General features: G+C 41.1%; 1 protein-coding gene across 2 annotated transcripts in view; it reads right to left on the bottom strand.

The window, feature by feature from the left end:
- The window catches only part of LOC143323143 (leucine-rich repeat and fibronectin type III domain-containing protein 1-like protein), a 164,205-nt gene that overhangs the window by 50,134 nt on the left and 89,358 nt on the right, over positions 1–24,713 (bottom strand). For both annotated transcript variants that reach the window (XM_076734808.1, XM_076734807.1), the window contains exons 3-8: positions 21,737–21,953; positions 20,239–20,390; positions 19,716–19,969; positions 19,286–19,529; positions 18,956–19,113; positions 17,403–17,783 (exon numbers count right to left, since the gene is read on the bottom strand). In XM_076734808.1, coding sequence (XP_076590923.1) covers positions 17,403–17,783; positions 18,956–19,113; positions 19,286–19,529; positions 19,716–19,969; positions 20,239–20,390; positions 21,737–21,929 — 1,382 coding nt within the window. In that variant the 5' untranslated portion in view covers positions 21,930–21,953. The remainder of the gene's footprint in view (positions 1–17,402; positions 17,784–18,955; positions 19,114–19,285; positions 19,530–19,715; positions 19,970–20,238; positions 20,391–21,736; positions 21,954–24,713) is intronic.

Raw genomic sequence — 24,713 nt, 5'->3', positions numbered from 1 at the left:
GCTTTAGCATTCTCACATAGGAGCTAATATCATCAGAGACCAACAGCTGAGCACACTACTGAAGAATGTGTAGGGTTGTGTTGAAGATGTGAGTCTCTTGAGCAACACTACCCTTTATTAAGTCTTCATCCCGTCAGTGGAAACAGCCTGTCTAATCCCGCCTATATATATACATATATACACACACACACACACACACACACACACATAATGTTGTCTGTTAGGCAGCAACCTCTTGCAGCCCTACTAATTCTTATGGGAAAAAGTCCACGTATGGAGGAAGGAGGGGTGGATAGATGGGAGACCACTGTTATGTTCTGTGTTAACCCAAAAGTCAGCGTTGACTTATTTTAACTTCATGTAATGTACTTAGATTACGTTACAAGTGCAATTTAAGTTAGGTTACAAACATACTTATTTTGACCCAAACATGACCTTTTCCTAAACCAAACCGAGTAGTTTCGGTACCTAAATCAGAACTGTATGTTAACTAATTTTGTACATAACACTGGTAATAGAGAGGTTGAACGTTTTGCAGCACAGGCCACAAAATTGTAGCACAAGAAAAAGGCATCTGTTACTAAAAACAACCACAAGGAGTGCTGTTCATCACTCAGACATGTGACTGACAAAGGATATTATGTCCTTTGTACAGTGGACATATATTTACAGTAAATAATGTCTGACTTAATTGTGAAGCCTGCCAGAAATGTACTTCATTTTTTTAATTTTAGTGTTTGTTGTAATGCTGTCCTTTTTTATTTGAGTCTTCAATTATAAATAAAAGTATATCATGGCAGCCAATTTACATGCAGTAAGAAAAAAACAATATACTTAGAAACTAATTACAGAGGGTAAGTTAATGTTAACTATCATATTACAGAACTATTACTGAAACTATCAACATCAGATGAAGCAATTTGGCCCGACAACCCGCATTTTTAAATGAACCATGCATCCTGTATCATAAATGTCTGTAATTTAAAACTGTTTAAAACTCGAAAATTCAAGTTGTGATGATTTGAATTGTGGACATTTCATCTGTCCGTCCTGCCTCGATAGAATTAATCGATGCATTAGGAAGCGTCTGTCGCTCTCCAGCGGTCGTATACATCGATATGGGAGTCATTGGCGAACGACCTATTCTGTGGTTTAGGTTTGAGGACCAGTGTTGGGTAGAAACAATTCACTATCTATGGCTGCCGTAATCTTCAGCAGATGTTATAAATAGCTCAGTAATACGGTGCAGTAATTATTCAGAAACACTGATAGAACATTCATGTCAAGGTTGCTCGGTGTCCTTTGTTAAGGAGCTGCTGAAATGGTTCAAATGCTTCCGTGTCATTAACCGCGTATGGGAATCCATCATTCCTAATTAGATTTAAATGTTTAAAGGGCCATCATAGAGCCCTTTAACCCTGTGGGGAAATGGGGGGGGGGGGGCTCGTTTTTGTGGGTCACATGTGTTTGTTTGTTGATTTAACCAAACATACAGTATAGAAGAAGACTGGTGCTGCAGATTTGCACAGTTAGTCTTTCTAGCAAACAGAAGATCCTGGTTTTGAATCCCAGCAGTGTTTTTTTTTTTGAACTGCAACACACTGGGACACTTTTCTCTCTTTAGAAAGTCCTTTGCCTTGCACATATGTGTTACTCAATGCACCTGCAACCTTGTGGCCCTTGTGCGAGGAGGAACGTGAAGCTGTGTTGAGGCACTTTTTCTCAAAGGCTTCTCCTTGATCTATTGTGACTTGGATTGTTCCTTATTTGCATCTCACTTTGGACAAAAGCATCTGCCAAATCAATGGGGAAAAGAAGCGTGAATGTAATGACCTTGATCTCAAATACAGTATTTTTCTTGTAGTCTGAGCAGAGAGAGGGAAATTAGACTATTTAGAAGATGAGAAATGATTGCGTGGTGTTGCTGTTAACGCCAAAGACGTATCCTTTTTTCCCCGTTTTTAAAATTGCTTTTCAGAGAAATCCATGAAATGATAGTTTCCTCATTACATGTGCTTCCATCTACCTGCTTTTATGCACATTGCCTGTTTTCACACAAAAAAAGTGAGTAGAAAAGCGGAGAAAACATTGAAACTTCAAACTTCGCACTCTTTTGGGCTGACTGAGGTACAAAAGTTGGTGCATCATTCAACAAAATGTGACAACATGGAGTTACAGATACAGCGAATGAATTGTGATATAAACTGAAATGACCACTGAAGCTGTAACCTTCATCAAATAAATACAGGAAACAAAAAGACATATTCCCATTGTGTTTTGCACATTGTTTTCCAGCTAGAAAACTAGTACCACCAGCTTTTTATCTCAGTGAACACACTTTTGATATTTGCATTACAGTAGTGATTAGAAATATGCATTAATAACTAATTAAAATGCTACATTTACATGGAAGTCTGGTTTTTAGTGATACCAGCATCTTAAACTGCAATGCTACACAGCTGAAAGACATATTTTTAATATGTATACATACATACACACATTTCTTTCCTGCAGAAACTGCTTTGTCTGTGTTTCCACCTTCGTTATTTTTCACCACACACATGCATCAGTGACAGTCTCTTGGGGTTTTTGAGTGGCTGGGAAATGCAGGGAGTAAGTGACTCATGACAAATACTGTAACTCCATATGTGCAATAAAATATTTAATAAATGGGCTGATACAGACATTTTTAGAGGTCAGACACATTTCAAATCCATAGATTGACCACTTTAAAATAAATTATTCAGATCAAATAAAGCAGTGCTAAGTGTTAAATAGACTGATTTGTCCACAGTGAGATCTCAAAAAAAGCCCCCGGGTCAGACTATTTAATGTACAGCTAATTCAATTGTGCTCTAATAACGGGAGGTAAAACACACAGCAATTATACCAATCAGACTCTTCAAAATACATATGTAATGGAGCTTAACCCCTGACGGGTTCAGTCATACAACAATGCATTCTTAATGGGGTCAAATGGATTAGAAAAGCAATAGACGGAGATGGATGGAGACTGAAAAATCGAGGAAATGTACAGAGGAAAGGTTCGATGGAGACAATAGCTGCTAGCAGCCAATACTGCAGATCAATGTAACAGCAAGCACCGTTTGAAAAAATGACCCGACACAGAATTGCTGCATATTTATGTGTGGCGGCATGTATCTTTATAGAGGGAATCTCGGATTAGAAGATAGGAGGAACTAAAGGAAAGACGGCGGAGAGAAGAATACGAGGGCCAGCAGGGTATGAATAATGGAGTGATCGAGGAGGAAAATGACAGGGAGGGAGGAGAAAGAGCCAGAGTTATGTTTCAAGACTAAATCAACAGGAAAAGAATGGATCTATTCATGATATCCCGCACATCCACCGAGCATAACATCAATACCTCTGCTGTAATCATGTTTCAAACAGACTTGTTCCCCATTATGGGTTCATATGTCGTGTCATTGTTCTATACCAAATGCAAGCAGTCCCAAAAAAAAAACCAAATTGTTTATGGCAGCGTTGTTTCAGCTCGCATGCATTTAAACAGAAACTGTTTTTTTAAGACCGTTTTGTTCCTTTGTTCAGCAGGAGGAAGACAGTTTTATTACACTGAGGAGGTACAGGGAGGGAGCTATTCAAGGTTGGAACGATGATGAGGAAGTGACTAAAAATATATAACTGAATTTTAATACAGAAAATACAAGAAATTCATGATTTCTTTCTTTCAGAATTTCAAATAAGACTAAAAAGGGTTTTCATGGCTTCTGATATTTAGATGGCTCTTTTCAGCCTCTGTGTTCGTGCAGTTCACACTGATGTAGCACAGCACTGCGTGGAGCCTCCTTTGTTTCATATAGCCGAGACTGTTCACGTTCTTCATGCATGCTTGTTTAAGAAAAATCCATGTTTAGGCTCACTTTCTATTAAATCTCGATGACACTGCACTGATCTGCAACTCCTTGATCGTTAACATAGCCACTAATAACCCTTAACCCTTACCCCCACCCCGGTGGATGAAGGAAAACAGAATAAGACTGTGAGATTGATGTAATAACGTAACACCTCAAGAGAGAAGCAAGTGACTGATCCAACGTACATTTCAAATGCAAAAGCATTAACCAGTCAGCTGCAAAGCAGTTTCAAATAGGACAGAAATGCTTAATACTTCGTTAATCTCATCCTGGTTTACTGCTGAATTGAACTGGACTGGAATACTCAATATATTGGATTGTGTTTCACTGATGGGAATTACTTGACTTGTCTTGTTTACATCGATCCATGTCCTGATCTTCTCAGGCTTGTGTGTTTGCTTGTGTTTTTACAATTTAAGTAGCAAGTTAAATGTAAGATTTCCATCTATGAATTCATTCTTTGTCCATTCATCCATTCGTGAAGGGTGGCTGTAGCCAGGCCGCTCGTGCATGGAGGCAAAACAGGGTTCTGCAGCGTTCACCTGGTTAAATTTAAGACTTTTTAAAGACCACATGCAATGCAATTTAATACCAGCTTCACGCTTATGCAGGCCAGTACAGTAATATGATGGAAAATCAATGGGGGTGATATGGTCAAGAATTATTTATTATTATATATTTTACCAGTTTTTTTTCCAGTAGTACGTGATCAAGTTCCTAAACTGTTCTCGGTGGATTAACAACTGAAAATCAAAAATTTCTTTAAATTCTTGCTCAAAGAATAACAGTTGTATAATAAATAATTTATGATGCAATGAGCTCCCAAGCTAATGTAGCTAGCAATAGAGGTGCAGGAGGGTGTCCAACATCCCACTTTCGCCTTGGTGTGTAATGTCTCCCGACTACATAACTAACATCACAACGCAGTTCTAATAATATTTGGGATAAAATGTGACTAAAAACAGACTGTAATCACTTGCAAACTACAGCAGGGACAATAAAAGACTTGTGTTACTCAACTTTTTTTTTTCTTAACTTATCAAGACTCATCAAAATACCCTGCAAAAAACAAGCGAGCTGTTTTCTTACTCGCAAGCACAGTGTGCACTTTGTAGCTAGCAGCTGAAGTTTTTAAATGTCATCTTAGTTTTCTCTCTTTAGTCACGCACAGCCCTCAGCTCACCTCTCCATCAGAGCACTGAGGACGCACCAGTGACTTCTTTTTATCAAGTTAAGACCTAAACGCGTGTTATGAATTTCTATTGATCCGTCTGAATAATAATAATCACGAGGAGTCAGTGACTAAATCCATCACTGAATAAATGAAAGCCTTTTCTTGGCATTCTAAACTATGTTTGGATGTTAGAACCTCTCACAGCTGCTGTCACATCAGGAAGTCTGAGTCCAATGCTGTTAGGCAGCTTAAAACACAGATAAACCATGCTTGAATATTAAGCTTGAGGAAGCACATGATGGAAACTCAATCATTAATGAAGAGTTTGTTTAATCATATTTCATTGAGTGTTGTGGGATGCAATCCATCCACCATCTCTCGTCTCTTATCCCTACTTACCATCCAAATCCCCTCTTCTCCTTTCCCCTCATCCTTTCCCATTTCTCTTTGCTCTGCTCCTCCCCCCGCTACCCCCGAGTCTCCTCGTCTAACCCGCTGCCTCTTTCCTTTCATCCTCTCGCCTCTTCCTTTGCTTCGTCTTGTCCTCTGATTTACTACTTTTCTCCCACTCCCCTCATTCCCCCTCTCTCTCGCTGTGCGTCATGTGTCTTTTTAATTACTCTTCCCTCCATCCATGAAGATCTGAAGGCTGGGTGTGGGGCTGCAGAGGGAAGAGGGTAGTGGACGCATGACGAGGGGAAGAGAAGGATGCTGGCGGGGGGGGTCATGGGGGTGGGGATGTGTCGCAGGATAATTAAACATCGATTTGGGATGATGATGAAAACGACAACAAGACACCAAACAAGGAGATTATGAGTCGGGCAGCCGACGGCGTTCTGCTGAGCTCTGCAAATATCCAGGAGAGCAGAGGAAAGGGAGGCAGAGCAAGGATGAAGGCAGGGAGAAACATGGAGGGTGAGAGGAGAAGAAAAGGGAACATAAAAAGGAGGAAGAATGGAGACAAGGAAGGATAAGGAAAGAGAACGACAGACTAATAGAATAGGGAGGTAAAGATGAGGTGAAAGCATTGGAGGGAGGCAGCAAATAAAGGGGATGGACCAAAGCGAGAGAAAAATTGGAATATAAAGATACAGATTGAAGAGGAGGAAAAAATGAAAACTTGGAGAAGGGAGTAAAAGAGAAACAAAATGGAAAACAGGGGTCGAGGACTACCGAGCAGATCGGAGGAGTTTACGTGAAGAAAGACGAAAGAGAACAAGACTGCAGATGTGAAACAAAGAAAGAGGAGAGCTGACTAAACACACCACGTCTTCAGCGTCTTTGAACTTAACCTCTCTGATCTGGCTCTCTGACTCATTAGTTCTGCATTTAATTGGCACAAATACAGCAGGTACCAGTGATGCAAGGGTGTGTGTGCGCGTGTGTGTGTGCGTGCGTGGACAGTCATTTGTCATTAGGCCTTTAAGCTCATTAGTACATACACAGTGAATCATTCAATTAAATCACAATGACCTACAGCAAACTTAGTGCTGATTGCCACCAGTGGGTGCAGGGATGTGCACACGAGCGTGCACGTGTGTGTGTGTGTGCGCGCGCTCTATATCAGATTTATATTGTATGTTAATGCTCGTCTGAATATCCTCTCTTTGCTGTTGTACATTATAAGGAATATGTTTTGTTGCTTAGTTGTTGATAGTAGTAGTAATAACAATTGTAAGTGAAGGAGTAGTAAATTAGCATAACAGTAGAAGCATCCATTGATTGAGAGTGATTCAGAGTGTTTTTTTTTTTTTTTTTTCCATTGGATGGACTTGATAAACGTCTGACTTAAAAACTGTGAAATTATCAGTGCAGAGCAGCCACTATCGCCAGCTTCAGTCCAAAAATGCTGGTATCAGCAGCGGCCTTTTAAATGCTGTACATCAAACCCTGTTCTGCATGTGTATGCGAGCGTGTATGCGAGCGTGTAAGCGGCCATCATGACAGCCTCTAAGAAGCAGTGCATTTCAGAGAGAGTTTCTAATTCACTGATCAGAGGCTTAAACCTACTGAATGCCGTAAAAATGGTCCCTGTGTCAAGAGTAGATGGAATAAATCAAGCGGCTGCCACACACTATGGCAAAACGCTACTGCTTTATTGGCCCCTGTGCTTTTATGAGCCATATATTATGTCCCATTCCAAGGTCAATCACATGAGGCCTGGGCTCAGTCATTAAATTGGAATTTAGCATGCAAGTGGAGGCTAACCAAGAGTAACTCATTATCCTGATTACTCAATTTACCACAGAAGGTTCCTGTGGTTTTTCTTTTCACCCTGTTAACAGCCGAGCTGATTTACCAGCTAAACTTCAGGAGTTTAAAACTGGCAGATGGTGAAAACATATTGTAAGTATGTTCGTTTGGCAAAAAGGCCTAATTGACTAAAACTGTGTAAATTAAATAATAACATAGTGAAAATGTCAATGTCAATGCAATTTTGCATTATCCTTACAGCTTACCTAGCATTACATATATATATGCAGGGTTCTAAATTAACACCCGCCAACCCGCCAAATGCGGGTTAAAATTCATATTGGCGGGTGTAAATAAAAACTTACTAGCCAATTTGGCCGGTAATGCATTAGGCAATCATGTCAGTCAGAGCCGCTCTACAGTTCTCGGTCATTTGTCCCCCTGACAGTCCGTCCTACATTTCCCATGAACACTGTCGTAATGCTACGTGATGACGTACAAGACGCCCATTGGCTGTGCGCAGGCACACTACAGTCTGTAGTGCAACCGGCGCGAGAAACCACGGAAACGCAAACACAAAGAAGAAGAAGAAGAATGAACGGCGGCGTATGAACTGTAAAAAAGGAGACTGAGCTAGCTAAAAGTAAAAAGTAAAGTTAAACTAAATGCGTGGTTGGGACAGACGTCTGGGGGCGAGAAGAGGAAGGAGGCAGGGGATGAGAATGTCGACAAAGCGTGCGAAACGAAGAAAAGAAAGTTTAACGCTAAATGGCTGACAGGTCGTGAATGGCTTGTGTTTGATCACGAAAATGCCGTCATGTTTTGTAAGGACTGCCGCATGTTCATGAAAGAAAAAAACAAGACGAATAATTTTGTGGTGGGGACTAATACTTTTAAAGTCGAGGCAGTAAAGGACCATGAGAGTGCCCGAAGTCATCAGGAGAGCCTAAGGAGTCTGCAATACTGACTGCTGCACTATTTGTGTTTTCTAGTTGTACATACATAATTCAATTTATTACCAATGCAATTTTTTGCAAGTGTTTAAGTCATGGCTGTTACTTATATATATTTCTTATTAAAGAAGGAAAGCAGAAACACTTTAAGTTGAAAGGAAAAATACATTTTATTAGGAATGTAATGATACTAAATACTTACTGGAAAAATGTCTTCTATAAAATAATTAATCTGACAGCATTTTTTGTTTGTATAAATTAAATGTTTGCACTTTCTGTGTATATTTTGTTTCATGTGTTGTACTTTCTGTGCATTTTTCATGCCAACAATGTAAATAAAATGATCAAATGTATTCAGTGGCACTCATAATCTCTTATTTTCACCGGGAAAAAATTTGGCTAGTGGAAATTCTGATTGGCTGGTAACTTTAGAAGGTCACCAGCCACATTGGCTGGTGATCAAAAAAGTTAATTTAGAACCCTGTATATATGCCTGTGGTGTATAAACATATTCACCTGAAAATAGTAAAGCAGTCAAGTTTGAATAATGATAAACTGCTGCATCAGCTACAGTGAATTGCAGTATCTTTTTCACAGTAATACATGAAGAAGCATTTGTCAGTAAAAGTGTAATCTCACTACTTTTTTTTATTGCCATGTTATCAAAATATCCTTTTTTGAACTGAACAAAGGAGTGTAAAATGTTACCAGGTAACCAGCTCGCTTCATTGAAACTAAAAATAAGATAAAATGAGTCAGAAGTTACACAAAGGGAATGCCTTGACATTTTCTGCAGTGATAAAAAGACTTTTCCCTTCTCTGTTGTTTCAGGCGGGATGGAACACTCTGTGCACACACTGGAGCTGCTCTCAGCTTATAAGCATGTGGCTTGCAGTGGTTTACACCTGAAATGAAATTACAGTTACTTCATCTGACCACCGGTGTCCTTTTCCTCCTGCAATATAATTCGCATCCTGTATATTGTGCAACCAGTAGGTTTACTACAGTTATTTAGTCACGTTTCTCAACAAAATCAGAGGTTTTCTGTGCTTCATATACTGTACATGTCCCAAAAATGAACGTAAGCTGTATGCACCCACCTCCTTAAACACACACACACACACTCACTCACCTTGCTCGACACACAGTCAACCACACACACACACACACGCTCGCCTCAGCCCACCCAGCTTTCCTCCAGATGCTCCCGTCATCTGCTCCAGTGCTATTACCCCCCAACACACCCCACACCCATACACACTCACACACACATAAATGCTACTCGTGCGTTCATATTTCAGTTTAATGATGCTTGACAATTTGCCATTAATATCATACCAAGTAGTCTAATGGGTTTCAGCATTCTATACTGCATGTGGTACAGTGTTTATATTCATTCAGCGGAGAATTGAAAGTATTGTAGAGGATCAAAAAAATAAACAGTACCTACTCTTCAACCCATTCCTGCCTCGCCGTGAGGGAGAAATAACCTGCCAATCACCGCTACGACAGGTCTGATGATTGACTCGGACAAATACTAGGAGATGAGTGTCTAAGCTTGTCATCGTCCAGGTAACAGAGATTGCATTTGCATTTGCTAACGCCACAAAAATGTGCACAGCATGTCGGAAAGTACCTTAAGTAAAGAACTGCTAAACAGGCACCAGTCTACTGCTGCTGATCTCTGTTATTAATGTACGTTTCCAGTCACTGCATCCTGAGTCTGCTGGCCTGCGCAGATTTTATGTGTCTGTGAGTCCATTATCCAAAGAGCCACAAAGCATGGACAATGCAGAAAAGGTAGAGAGACAAGAGACATTCATCTGCAGTGTGTGTGTGTGTGTGTGTGTGTGTGTGTGTGTGTGTGTGTGTTCCTGTGGGTGTATATGAGTTTCTGTGTGATTGAAAAGAGATGCACGTTGACCTCTTCCTGCCCTCGCGTGGAGAGGAAAATGTGAGGCGAATACAATTCTTTCGATCAACCTGGACGCACACACAAACACAGACGCAAAACAAACGCACATGCGCACGCTCAAAATTCCTATCCCGCATACACTCAACGACGCGCTCACTCATACCTGATCCAGACAGACAAAGTGGTGTGAATTTCGAGAAGAACCCAAGGTGTGAGCTTAAAAGTAGGTTTTGAATTCTCCATTTACAGGAAGTGTTTGCGTGCGTCGGTGTGTGCTTATGCATGGATGATGGTGCTTTGTAATTGATGGTAAAAGGTTAATGTACTGTAAATGATTGGCAGAGCTCAACAATGCCAGGTCAGACTCCACTTACATGGCAACATATTGTGCCTGACCACATCCATTAGCTGTTCAAGCCTGCTTTATGATTGTGACTTTGCATACCTCTGTTGTTCCCCAAAGTCACAATTACATACACAAGCCCTTAGAAACCACATGCTGCATTCATTCACTTCCACTGCAGATAAAGTTATGTAGCCACTCTTAAACTGTTAATGCTCACACAAGATTAGCTATGAATGTGAGACATGAACAGGCCTTTGGGTTTGGTTAGTCAATGTCAGACATACATACTTGTATCCAACGACTATTAGATAGCAGTGTCACAAATATATATATATATATATATATATATATATATATATATATGTATATTTTTTATTGCCTGTATGAGTAATAATAAGAACTGTGCATTGACTAAACCATTTAGCTTTAAGGTAAGAAATTCATTAATAAAAAAGCATTAAAATGCACTCACACTCCTGCTTGGTTGAGTGGTCATGTGAGGAAAAAAAACCATCTAAAGCTGCAGAATGCTCCATCTTTGGTCTATAAACCATATTCACACAATAGCCATTTTCCTGTTATGCACAGGGTGGGAAGGGTAATGTCGCACTGCTGTGTTCCTGGAAGCATGTTGTATAAACGTAAGGAATGAAGGCAAATTGTTGTCATTTCACTGCAACTACAAAGACATTTGATAGGGAAGATGTGGAGGGACATCAGGCCATGTTTCATAGTAACACAACATATTTGAAAACCCATTAGCTACCGATTACAGCTAATGTTAGCATTCAACCACTTCTTCGCTAACATTAGTGTTACGCGATTAATTCTGAATATCAACGCACATCTTGAACACATTTATTTAAACCTGGACGTAAAACGCACCGGATGGAATCAAGCTTGCAGTGAATCGTGATGTGATGTAATGAGGCAGGTGTGTCTTAACAGCCTCTTCATGCCACACAAAACAGTCGCTGCTAAGGTGTGTGGAACACCCTTTTGTGTTGGACATAATCAGCATGTACATTACACAGGAATATGTGTCCCAGTGAGCATAATGTCACAACACATTACTGACTTAACCAGGACATTTCTGAAGCTGTGTGACGAGACAGCTGATGTGTGGATATGGTCCAGTATCGCCATGGTTACACTCACAGTGAGAGGAAAATAGCGACAAAGATTGACTCGAGTTACCTGTCCACACGCACACTACTCATTTCAATCTGTCGGGTGAACTGTGTACAACACATATAGAGTTGCTCTCAGTAGGAACTGCAGCTGTCACCTCCAAACACTGACAGAATGAATGTTGTCAAAGACGGGCAGAGAGGGAAAATGTAATATGTGTGCTAAAATGGAGGGGGGGGGGGTTGGGGCAACATTATGGCCAAATGTGAACACATCACCTCAGATCTATCTACAGGAACTTACAAATCACACTGAAATGAGACGCACAGTTTTAGGCAAATATAGCTCTGGATTGGGTTTGCCGTGCTCAGCCGCAGAGGTCAAGCCAAGCTAATGCCTGGCCTGTTTGGCTGGATAATGTGCTATCCCCGGTGAGGCCTGTGGTGGAATCTGAGCTATTGATCCTTCTTGACCTCTGACTGATCACAGATCAGTTTGTTTAATAGAAATTTTCTCTTTTCCCAAAAGCTCAATCAGCTGCATCAACATGCTAGCTGGCACAAGGTTAAACAACAACAACCTACTGTGCATAATGAGTCACACAATGGGGGAAACGGTCTCTCTCTGTCACTAAAACATGGATGAAACGCTGCATAGTGGTCGTTGTATTTGCCAATCACTGTTGGCTCTCCTTTACACATCCACCAGTGAAGCTTTACGCAAAAATAAAAAAAGCCATTGCAATCAGGTAATTATGTTCCCACTATAGAGCCGTAAGCACACTCACTGTCTCTTCTGAAATGCCCTCTAAAGAAGTACATACAGTACATTATCAGTGACAAGAAGAAGAAGATAGTGCAAAGGGTGATTGGTGCAAAATATGAGATAACACAGAGGGGGAAGAAGAAACTGTTGAGAAGAAACTTGTCTGTGTAAATGTGTCTCATTCATCCAGGCGGTAAAATGTTGAGTCAGAATAAAACTATCCAGTGCACTTTGGTAGAATTAAAAATGTTTTCCCACTTTATTACTAAGAGGCTTTATCAGTTCCACCATCTGCTGGGTGACTCTGACCTAGACCATTAAAGACCCTATACTGTATGTCAAGCTAAAGAAACTATCACTGACTGGACGGGGATTATGGCATCAAATGCCTGCTGCTTACAGCACTGCCTCAGCGTTTGTGCCACGCGCTCCAGGGGACACAGTTTCACAGGGAAACTCAGAGGGATTTATACCTTTGCTAAAGTAGCCAAAATCTCGCACAACGATTCACACTTCAGTTCATACAAGCAGGACTCAGTTTGGCATTGAAAGAAAAAGGAGCCACTGATTAGAAAGAATGTGAGTGGAATCTTGAAAAGGGCTCGCACAAGTTTTATTGACAGCTATAAAACACACACTCTATAGTTAAGGGCAAGTAGCTTCAATTTAAAAAAAAATAAAAATTTTATGTAGTTGTGTTTGAGGTACAGAGGAGCCATGAAGGTGTAGTCTCACTGTAAATAACGCACACAAACACAACAACACTAGAAAGAAATGGGGAAGCCTCCTGCTGATGTCTCTTACCACTGATAGCACTGAAACTGACATTTCTGGCTAATACACAGCTGCCAGCTGGTCCAGTCACACGTGCACATGTGCACACGCTTGAAAAGACATTGATTTTATTAGTCAGGGGGCATGAAGAGCATTTCTTAGACACAGGGTTAACTAATTCACTGCCCACCGATGATTTCCAAGCACATTCACATAAGTGCACACACTCACACACCCTTGGAGCTATAATGGCATTGATCGTAAGTAGTCAGGGGATTTTGAGACTCCGTCAGAGAGCCCTCTGTATGCTCTGAACTCTCTGGACCATTGGTCGTATTTCTAAAGTGGAAATGGTTCTAAATTGAGCAGCCTGCTTAAATAGACGTTAAATAAAAAGGACACCAAGGGCAGTGTATAGATCAGAGGACGCTGTGATCTGGATGCTCTGGCAGGAGTAATTTATTCAGTGGGGGTCGGAGGGGGAATCAAGCACAGTAGCAGTTATTTTGCCATGAACTTAAAATGCATTTTGTGTGCCTGAAGAACAACATTTTCATATTTTTTTATATTTTGCTCTGAATGTGTGTTCAAAATCATCAAATGGAGCGGTCAAATCACAAGTAACATAAATTCACCAGTCGAAGGGCTGCTTCAGTGCGCAGGTCTGAAGTTAACGCTAGCAAAAACCTCAGTCCCACATCCGTCTTTCAGCCATCGTCCAGTGGAACCATAGCAACCACTCTAATGTACAGGGCCCTCACAGTGCTCCTGTCCCAAAGCAATCTGTCTTCTTTACTTTCTTCTACATTCTGTTCAGATGCATTGATGAAGTTTCAAAGATATGCTAAATAACAGAAATAAACAGCAAAAACCAATACAGAGCTAAATAAACAAGTTAAGCTCAAGCAGCCTCTCCTTGCAGCACCAATATATTGTTGTCTCTTTCCCCATCCCCTGTCTTCTCTGCTCCTCAGCACTCTGTGCCCTCTCCCCCCTCCCTCTCTGCTCTGTCTCATGCCTCACCCCTCCTAATGGATATTGACCAAAGAAAGACAGAAGAGAGGAACTGTATACAGATACACACAGACACTCAGGGCTGATTTACTTTTTCCTTTTAACTCAGAACAGAGTTGATGCAATGATGATGCCTCTTAATGGATGCAAATCTCCCAAAGCCTTATGTCTCCATGTATGGTATCTGACTCATGATTCAGCCATAATCTTATGTGATTAAGTAAGATTACGACAAATCGCGCTCATGCAACATGACTTAGACGTAAATATGTTTCCTCTCAATTGGTAAACGGCACTGAAGAACTGATATGATTGTTTTTCATGGTGCAAAGAATACACTCATGAGGGAAAGGTCATCAGTGGAAATGTGTGTTGTACTGGCTTACTTACCAACCAGTATTGTGACAACATGTGGATTAGTTAGCATGAAGGATCAGACAGTGATGCAGTGACATAGGCAAGGCATTTAAGATGAAGATTAAGTGAGAGTGTAGCTCATGCAGCTACGTGTTTTCCTGTCGTACTTTGTGAAATTATCACGTTTTTACATCGCGTAGCACCATTTAATGTGTCTTATCTCCGGTGCCCTCTCCTCTTTTCTTTGACTGTAACTAGTTTTATAATGAAACAGTCTGTACAAGTTTGCCGCTGTTTTATTTTATTTATTACTATTTATTAAGATTTCAGTCCTGGTTGATTTGGTGGTTGGGTTCAATGCTACAGGAAACACTCCTTAAGCACTTGTCAGACATACAACAGAAAACAGCAGAGCAGCTGGTATATCTGTTCACAGCGCTCACATTGTTTTAATGAAGAAGACAACAAAGATCTGATTTCATGCTCCATGACACAGTAATCTTGGTTACCTTGCTAAGGACGTGTGCAGCGTGTCTCCTTCCGCTCTTTATCTAAAAGCTCAAAGTGGCTGCTTGTTCAATTACTACCTTGCAAAAAATTTGAAATGATAGGTAAAGATAAAACAACTCTGTGTGCGTGTAGAGAAAAAGCACTGGAATACTGTCACCATGTGGATGTGTGTTTGTGTTTGTGTATGCATGACATGCAAATGATAATAGTTTTTGTATTATGTAATGAACGCTGTGCCTTTCGTGGGAGTCCATGCAAGGTCTGAGAAATGTAGTTTAATTAGTATTCTCAACGTCCAGACAATCTGCATAGGATGAGGCTCAAATCCAGTCATTCAACATCAGTGTCGTGCAAGCTACTTCAACATTGTACCCATTATCACTACAGTACATGAGTTGTTAAAACTCCCGACCATTAGAGGGCAGGAGGTGGCATCCCTGTTTGTGAGCTACACTGGTATTGTCTCGGTTGCACAGCAGGATTTATAGAAGAAAAACCACAAGATGCTGGATGTACATGTTAACTAAGCTTTGCTACAGTAAGTCATGAATAATTATATTTGATGAAAGTTTCCTCATTTTGTATTAGAAGCTTTACAGTCATTCTGATGAAAAGCAAGCTCACTTTGCCTGAACTGTCTTACACCAGCCTAAGGTTGGATGAGGTTAGATCATAAACTTTTAAATGAATTACTTTGCAAGGCATGACTCCAAGCACTGATCAGCGTCTAAACACACCTACACCTGGCCAGTAATGAGTACATTTTGTACCTGTGGAGCCACTGAGTCCACTAACTGCGTCCAACCTTGAAACGGGCAGGTGCAGTTGGGCAGTTGCTATGAAGGAGAACGGCTGCCATGTTTAGAATTCGAAGAAGCTGCTCGTCTCCCACAGTTAGCTGAACTGTCTGAATAAATATGTGTCCTCTCCAGCCTAGAAATAACCTCATAATCACTTTCCCGTCGAGACCCCCATTTCCATATCTCACGACTGTCGACTTTCACAAATTAAGAGGAACCGTCTGATTCTCCTGTCAACATGGACGGATTTTACATATTCCATCACAGGGTCTCCTTTCAAGACCTATTTTTCCCCCCAAGAGACAATTTCAGCCGTTGATCAAGAGTAAAAAGGCCAAGAAGAACTAAATTGGTTATCAGAACATTCAGTCGGGCAGTTATGGTGTGAAGACATTTTGTGATTTACTCCTGTAATCACAGAAAACAGATTGATATGTTTGGCCATTTCATCTGCGCCTCTGAAATAATGAAATAAATAAATAGTCTGCAGTACTCGTCTTTGATGACATTAAAGCCACCTGTCACTCATGCCAAGATCCAGGAAGTTTTCCTAACCTGCTGCCATGACAACTCCACAACATATGAAAACTCCTCAGAAGCGAAATTAAGCAGGGCTTTACCCGAATTTCAAGGGGATTTAGGAAATAATGTTGCCAGTCCTTTCGGTTTCTTATGCACAGGTCAACAGAAGTCTAACATGCCTCGTCTAGAGCGATTAACATGATTTACCACAACACGACCTTTCTACTGAATCACATGCTGTGCATTAAACGAGGCTCATTACAATGATAACATTATCAGAAATCTATGGCTGCAATCACACCACTATTAACAAGAATTACCATAATACCTTAAACTCCTTTGAAATTCTATTGCTGTTCACTCCCGATTTATTGACACTCGGGGTGACAGACAGGCTGTACGTGCAGTGGCTTCTTGTGCACACAAAGTACCTTTTCCTTTCAGGGAGCTGTTAAATAAGACCTTTGTTCTTTCTCCATTGAAACTTTTATATTTTACCAAATGTTGTAGCGGTTTATAGCCACCAGTTTAAGCAGTGCCAGTCACTCAAATCTGACAACATAATGACAAAGAGTCAAGAAATGTCAAACCCAACAAAACATGAGAAAATGTCTTATTTATCGAGCCATAATGTAAATAGCAGCAATGAATCAATGTGGCAACAGCATCAGCACATAAATGCAGCACTGAAGCAAACCGACAGACAAGCATTAAAGCTTGTTCAACAGCTACAATCGTCACATTTGGCCCAAGCCTCCCTGCATTCAGCAAACCCGACAATGGCTCTGTTCCACTACAGATGTCTTTATCATTTCAGTTGATTAGACTTTTACGACTGGATGACGGGCTAATCTCCACTTGTATCATCTGTCATCTGTCCTCACCCTCATAGCAGTGGCTGTCTCCCGATTTTCCGATTAACTCACACACAACTGCACACACACACTCACTTGCTTTTTACTAATATGCCTTAAAGTATTCACGGAAGTAACCATAGAAAATTGAATAACGCGGACAGACAGATCATAAATTGATAGTGTAGATAGACAGACCTGTAAACCAGTGTGTCATCCCCAGAGCTGTTGTACTGGACCTGGAACATCCTGACTCCAGATGTAGGAGTCTGACTGCTCCATCTAATGAGGGCAGAGTTTCCTGTCAGTTCCACCAATGAGACCCTCCGGTCTGCCCCCCTAGTCTCGTTGTTAGGCAGCGCAACCTTGGATGAGGTTAGGATGTCGGAGGGGGCAGGTTCAGAGGACGGGTCTCGGCTGCGGCTTGTGCTGTTTGCCAGATGGGGCATCGCCGTGACAACAAGCTCCACCCTTCCTGTGGATTCACCTGCTGCATTGGAGGCGATGCAGGTGAAGTTTCCTGAATCCTTCAGGGATGTTACGTTGATCTCCAGGCTTCCATTAGGGAACACCAATGTTCTGAAACAAATTCAGATATATAATAATATAATAAATCAATCAATAGATTAACTGTAAATGTTAATGTTATGACAAAGGGTTATGGTATTCCCTTTTGCTCAAAAGGTAAGGTAAGAAAACCACTAAACACTACACACTAAAATGTTTCTGAAACATCTGAGGCAAGAAATTATCAATACTGTAACAGAATATTTATCCATATCTGATCAGCACTGCCTTGTTGGACAGTTTGATACGACTGTGGTGAACCACCTTTGTCTCAGTCTAACAACTATTCTCTTTGTGTCCATGGTGGTGGGCATACAAAAAATAGGGACGGACAGTAGTTCAAAACCCAGCCCTAAAGCATGCAAAAGTCTGCCAGATGACGCAAAACAAATGAGCAGGAGCCTCTGGATGGAGGCAGCATGAAGGAAGCTACTTTGTTGTCTGCAGCACCTCATTCTGATGCCAACTTCCACCACCAGCATCCATCCAGACTCTGTCCAGAATGAATACAAAGACAGCCAGTCTGAAGAGCAATGTTGCTTATCGGTTGTAGGCTTCGTGGCATTATAGGAATTAACTAAAATTTCACCAAAGCTTCATCCTCATAAACTAACCTTTTCTGATCAAAACTTCTAAAGATACAAACAGAAATGTCAAATTCTGTCAAAAATCTGCAAAAAAGGAATTAAAGGATTAAAGGACTGTGGCAGTATATTTCAAAATAGTCAATGATTTTATACCTGATGTTGTATATGCAACATCATGACTAGAAACCCACACTTTTGACATGTATGCCAACTAGGTTATATGAGAAAGGTTTGACCTTAACAACTACCTTCAAATCCTGATTCAGAGTTGGCCCACACGAGTTGCACATACAGCATACCACTACAGCCAAGACAAAAATTATGCGAGACACACTGTCTTTTTGACTTCGTTGCACATTGGCACAGATATAGTACTGAGTTTGAGCTGTGCAGGGAAAAATATTCAAACAACCCCTCTCTTGCACCTGCCAACTAGGTTGCCAGGTTTCTGACATGAGTGTAAGTGGAACGGTGTTCTTGGAGTACAAGTCATATTTGCTAAATTAACATCTTGCCTTTAATTTTATGCATATGGAGAAAAGTATTCTGTTGTAGATCAAGCAAAACTATAAGACTGTATAGAAAGAGTCCTGGTACCTGGAGCCATTAGATATAAGTCGCCCTTCAGGGCTGATCCAATGGACTTCAGGCTCTGGGTCGCCATTCGCTTTGCACTTCAGGCTTGCAGGCTGGCCTTCCATAGCCACTGTATGAGGTGACTTGCGTGTCAGAACTGGTGGGTCGCAAATAAACTCCTAAAGGGTAAAAATGAAGAAGGTCATACTTCAGACAAGCTTTTCTTTTTTCCAAATCTGAATTATTTTCTGTGATATTTAAATTATTAAAGGTCTTTCTTGGTTTCAAGGTTATGAGACAAGGTTTTTAATAGTTTGCTGCATGACACAAAGGAGAAGCTTAAAATATCACCTCCTCAGGTATTGTCCAGAAGTACTTGGCACTGAGGTCAGGGGGAGAGGCGCATGTCTCGAGGTCATCTTCTCTGGTCAGTCTTCTCAACCACAGAAGTTCACAGTTACAGTGAAGGGGATTGCCACCAAAACTCAGCACCAGGGAGGAGAGGGGGGAGCCTTTGGACTTGGCATAAACTGGGATTCTCAGGAACAATGGGTCCGGGGGAATTTTCTTCAGTTTGTTGGACGTCATGTCTAGCCTGTGAAAGGGTGGGGTTGAAGATGAGGGATGGACAAGAGAGGAGAGGGAGAAAGAGAGAGACACAAATATTAGCATTTGATTCATTTATTCCGTTGATCATCATCTATGCATCATCTATGCATTATTTATCTCTACACACATCATCCACTTACTCCTTCATCCTTTCTGCTATCAGTCTATTTACCTTGCCAGTTTGTGCAGGTTGGTGAAGACCCCCTGGGGAACATTTTCTATGAGGTTATGATCCATATTTAGGGTGTTGACATTGGTTAGGCGCCCGATTGTGTCCCAGGGCACTTGGGCAAGGTTGTTGTAACTTAGGTCAAGATCCTCCAGTGTGGACAGGAAGTCATCAAAGGCATGGGGAGATATGGAATGGAGCTGGTTGTTGGCCAGGATCAAGTGACGAAGGTTGGTCAGGCCTTTGAAATGGTCATCCTGGTTGATAAGAAAAAATTGAAAAGGCTGTCAGAAGCTTCACGATAATATCATCAAAACGATACTGTATCCATCTACTGAACTGTTATCTATACCTTTCTTGCATTGTAGCTCTATTGTTTAATTGCGCGTATCCATTCACCACCATCCTCCCTTTCGTTGTGTGGTTCCGAGGCTTCTAAGTCTGTTTATCAATCAGTTGATTCATCTGACTATTCATTCCCATTTACCATCATTAATCCATCCAGCCATCCATCCGTCAGTCTTACCTTGATCACAGTTAATCTATTAGAGTCGAGGTGGAGTGCTCTCAGTCGCCGCAGGTCACTGAAAGCAGAGGGGAGAATCTGACTGATGGTGTTTCTGGACAGGGTCAGATGCAGCAAGCTGGTCATGTTGGCAAAGTCCTTTCTTCGGACAGCTGGGAGGGAGTGGAATAAACACAAAGACAGACTCCATAAACCAAATCCTAAGCGGCCAGATAAATCACAGTAAGGCAAAAACGCATCGTGTACTAAATAGGTTTTAAAGCACAGACGTATCCCTGATCACAAGAGAAGCTCTCATAAGTGGATGACTCAGATTTGTAATGTTGCATGGTTTTTCTAAAATGTTTTTTCTGACATGGACGGGGAGGACAGGTATAAGACAAACAAGAAAAAAGTGAGTATTAAAATAAATTTACTGAAATGTAATCTGCTTTTACTTGCTGAACACACTGCTATGATCAAGGCAACCATTTGACTGCTGTCACATGAAAACCATCATATTTTATTTTAGATTGACCGTGCCTAAGATAGTCCATGCCTAATTAGCCTCGAGCGTTCAGAGCCTGGATCCTATGATGCCAAGTATGCTTTTACTAATTCCTGTAAAAATTAACTTTTTGGCAACCTACACTAAGAACCTCAGCTGATGGCAGATCTGGTATCCCTCAAAATAAATCATGTTTTGCATGGTGTAGTGCTAAACTGAAATTGATTTGGGCATGAACAATGTGACTTACATAACTACGGCTGTGTCACATTGTTAATGGCTCATCAAATTTTCTTTCTGCGCCCTGTGAAAACAGTCTTTTTTTAGCTTGTGTGTCTTTTGTTTTGGTGAACTATGGAATAGAATTTCTTTTAAGTGAAGCCTGGGAAGATTAGGTAGCTGCCTTGGTGGGAGCTAATGGGAATCCAGATTAAAATAAAAGGATAAAGAAACACTTCAGTTCTTAAGAATAAGTACATTTCAAAGTATCCAAGAGAAGTCTTTGATATGAGGAGGAGATGAATCATGAATGAGATTTGTTAGGCTGAACCACAAAACAAAAAAGTTTTCAAAGAAAGTTGAAAAGAACTATCCAGACACATGAGGAATATGACTTTTTGTCATGTAGAGGCCAACATAAAACAATTGTGACTTGAGCCAACATTTGTTTTCAGTGCTATCACACTGTGCGTACACAGCCAATTACAGCATGCTTGTTACATTCACATGTGACATAACTGTACTCACTGCATGTGTCCTTTGAATTTCAGCAGTTGTGAGTGGGTGAATTATTGCTCACTCTATGCTGCTGTTTCAGAGTTGACTACAGCTGCTGCAACCTACGTCAAAGCCTGCTTACATCTGTGTCCACTGAATCAAAGTCCCCCCTTGAGGAAATCATTTAGCACGATGGTTGATGATGATGAACAGGCTGAACCATGAAAAATGTCTTATTACCCCGTCTTGACTGATGACTAAATGGACTACAGGGCAGATTGACAGGTACGTTACCTGTGATGAAGTTCTCTTGAAGCCGGAGCTCCACTGTGCGTCGGTCAATGGCAGCAGGAACAAAGAGCAAGCCTGTCTTGGAGCAGAGGATAGCGAGCGACGGAGAAAGGCTCTGGCACATACAGCGTTTCGGACACGGCTGTCCCCTGCACGCTGCTGCCAGCAACAGCAGAGAAAACCACAGCCGTTCCATTATCCTCCACTGGGAACAGGGCAACTGGAACACAGAAGGACATGAGCAATGAATTGAGAAGATAGTCACTCAAGACAAGGCAGCTGGTGAGAAGTGAAAAAAAAAACAAGGCTGAATCACTGACCTGCAGACCTGCTCAGCCACAAAGGAGATAAACCATTTACACTTGGAAGCGTTTGTGAATATGTAAAGCTAACACACTCTCAAGAAAATGAGAGGTTCTTAGTTTAGTTTATCGCTACCTTTAAACATTTGTCAAACGTATGCAGCACTGATGTCACAAGTGCCGCAGATCAGGAGACAATAAGCCACATCCAGCAATTTATAAGTATAATTTCCCTATAAAAATGTGCTCAATTGCTCTGGTCAGGAAAATAAACATTTTCAAGTTATGTCTTCTGTAGCATGATAAATCGGCTAGCCTGCCAACAACAGCACCTTGTTAAACGTAGCTCTGTGGCTGAAGTGACCAGCAACTGCCTGTGCTCCTTAACAACCTGACTTAATACAGGAACATCAAAAACACTTTAAAAAGTAATGTGAGCTAATTTCAAACTGTGGTCTTCTACACACAGTTTTACAAGCTCCATAATGTACCAAGTCAAATTTACTGCCTTTTCATGCTGAGCCACATTGACATAGTTTATAGTCTATGCCTCTGGCAAATAAAGTCTTTTTTTTTTTTTTGTTAAGTTTTGGAAGTATCAGCGAAAAGAATGCATTTGAGTTTAATGCCTGTGTCCCAGGCAAGTGTTACTATTTCCAGACAAATAGCAAAACAGATAAATACCACAAGCAGAATATTGTTGGAGGTATATACAGTATAATTCTTTGATCTCTGCTTACACAGTTGAGCTAAAGACGTAATCCTCCAGCCAAACGCCTATTGAGCACGACACTTTCTTTAAAACACTTCCTTTTTTAGCTTCACAATAAAGTCAGGACAGCGAGAGCAGAGTGAGAAGTAGATCACGGCGCTGCTCAGGAGCCGAACTAAACTACACAATACTGTGAGCTCATAATGGGCTCTGTCATCGTGCGGGTGCACACTGAGCTGGCAATTTTCCTGAGGCACACTGGGGACATTTCCTACCTGTTTAATATTTTTGCAAGATGTAATATATGTGGAAAATCAACCCAGTGGTAAACTTCAATTTTGGTGTCAGGATTGCATTATGGCAACAGCACGCACCTGTTGGGAGCAGTGCACTGTATTTTCATTCTGATTATGGAAATGATGACAGCAAAGCAAACTAGAGGTTAATATCTGTAACAGGCTTACTTGCGATCTCTCGGCTTGTACGCTGAATGAAGGCTCGTTAAAGTTTATTAAGTCCCTATTCAGCTCATATAAGGCCGCAGGTTTGTGTTCTGTCTGCAGTCCTACGTTTGAGTCATGCACTTTGTCAAACCCGGTAGCGGCTGTTGCAAGATGAGCACACATGCGACTGTGGTTTGTGATACAATGTGGGAGAACAGAATCAGCTCGTAAGTGTTGTGATGAAATTTCATGGTGGTGAGTAAATCCACAACTATGTGGCTCATAAACGGGATGAATATTGTCAATAACAGACCCTTTATGCCTTCCTATTAAACCTTAAATAGACCCTGTTTTCCTCCCAGTTTGCAATAGTGACCTTTTCATCGCGTTTAGACACAGCTACAACTACGTAATGCCACCTTTATAATAAATCACTTAATCAAGTTTAAAAAAACTCAAGGCAGCCTACAAAATACTAGAAAACAGTGTTTTATTTTATAGATTTTTTTTTTTTTGGCCATTTTTTGGCCTGAGTTCATTGGGCTCTCACTATACTCATGGTTGGCATGAGTCAGCATGACTCAGTACAACATGAAATTTAACCTGACATTTCCTTGGGACTCTCATGCCCAGAAGAATCTTTTAAAAAAAATCCAAATTTTTGGGACTATCACAAAAGCTTTTCTGTTTCTCATGATGAGCATCCCTTTACAAATTAGCGAGGACTGGTAATCACAGAGGATCATCGATGTGGAATTCTTTCCACCTGCTGTCCTTGTTGAACCCATTAAATTTTCATGGTTCGTCACGCTGCACTGCAGTCAACAACTGTTGCATAGCACAGTCTACACAAGCCAAGAATACAGACCTCTAATAAAGAGTGTCTGACCAGCTTATTTTAAACAGTGGGTGTGTATTTTTAACCACTTTAAAGAGGATTGCCTCGGACGTATTTGAAATGCAGGTGTGACTCAAACAACTGGTGAACACTTACACTAACTGAACCCGGCTTCTGATGAACACCTGTGTGTTAGGACTCATTAATTGGCCTGGGCTACATGGATGCAGTTTGTGTTGTCTTTAAGCCATCTGCTCTAAGCGTCGCAGAAGTCCCTGAGGATCAACTTCTACCTGTCATAGTTAAACCAGGCAGCTAAATACAGGCCTTCGAACACGACAGACACAACTCAAAGGCCTTGGTGTGATATGTGTGTCGACCAGTGGGCAGCAGTATATTAGCCTGCCCAGTTTGACTACCTAGCTAATCAATAGCATTGAACTTGTACGCAATAGGAGGCCTGTGTACACGACTCTTCCTCGATTCTGCTCCACCCTTGGTTCTCCTAAGCCCCTCAGAACAGAACATTTTTTATCAAAGGATGACAACCTACTACAGCATCAAAAAAATATGCGATGTTTCTCTGCACTTTCCCCTCGTAATGTTAGATTTCCTTGTATTATCCAGTACGGTGAATCTGCCAAATATATACAGACAAAGGAATCAAAGTGCAATCCTATGAGCC

This window comes from Chaetodon auriga, chromosome 7, assembly GCF_051107435.1.
Source record: "Chaetodon auriga isolate fChaAug3 chromosome 7, fChaAug3.hap1, whole genome shotgun sequence".
In the NCBI taxonomy this organism is placed as follows: Eukaryota; Metazoa; Chordata; class Actinopteri; order Chaetodontiformes; family Chaetodontidae; genus Chaetodon; species Chaetodon auriga.
This window is presented reverse-complemented; position numbering and strand designations above follow the sequence as displayed.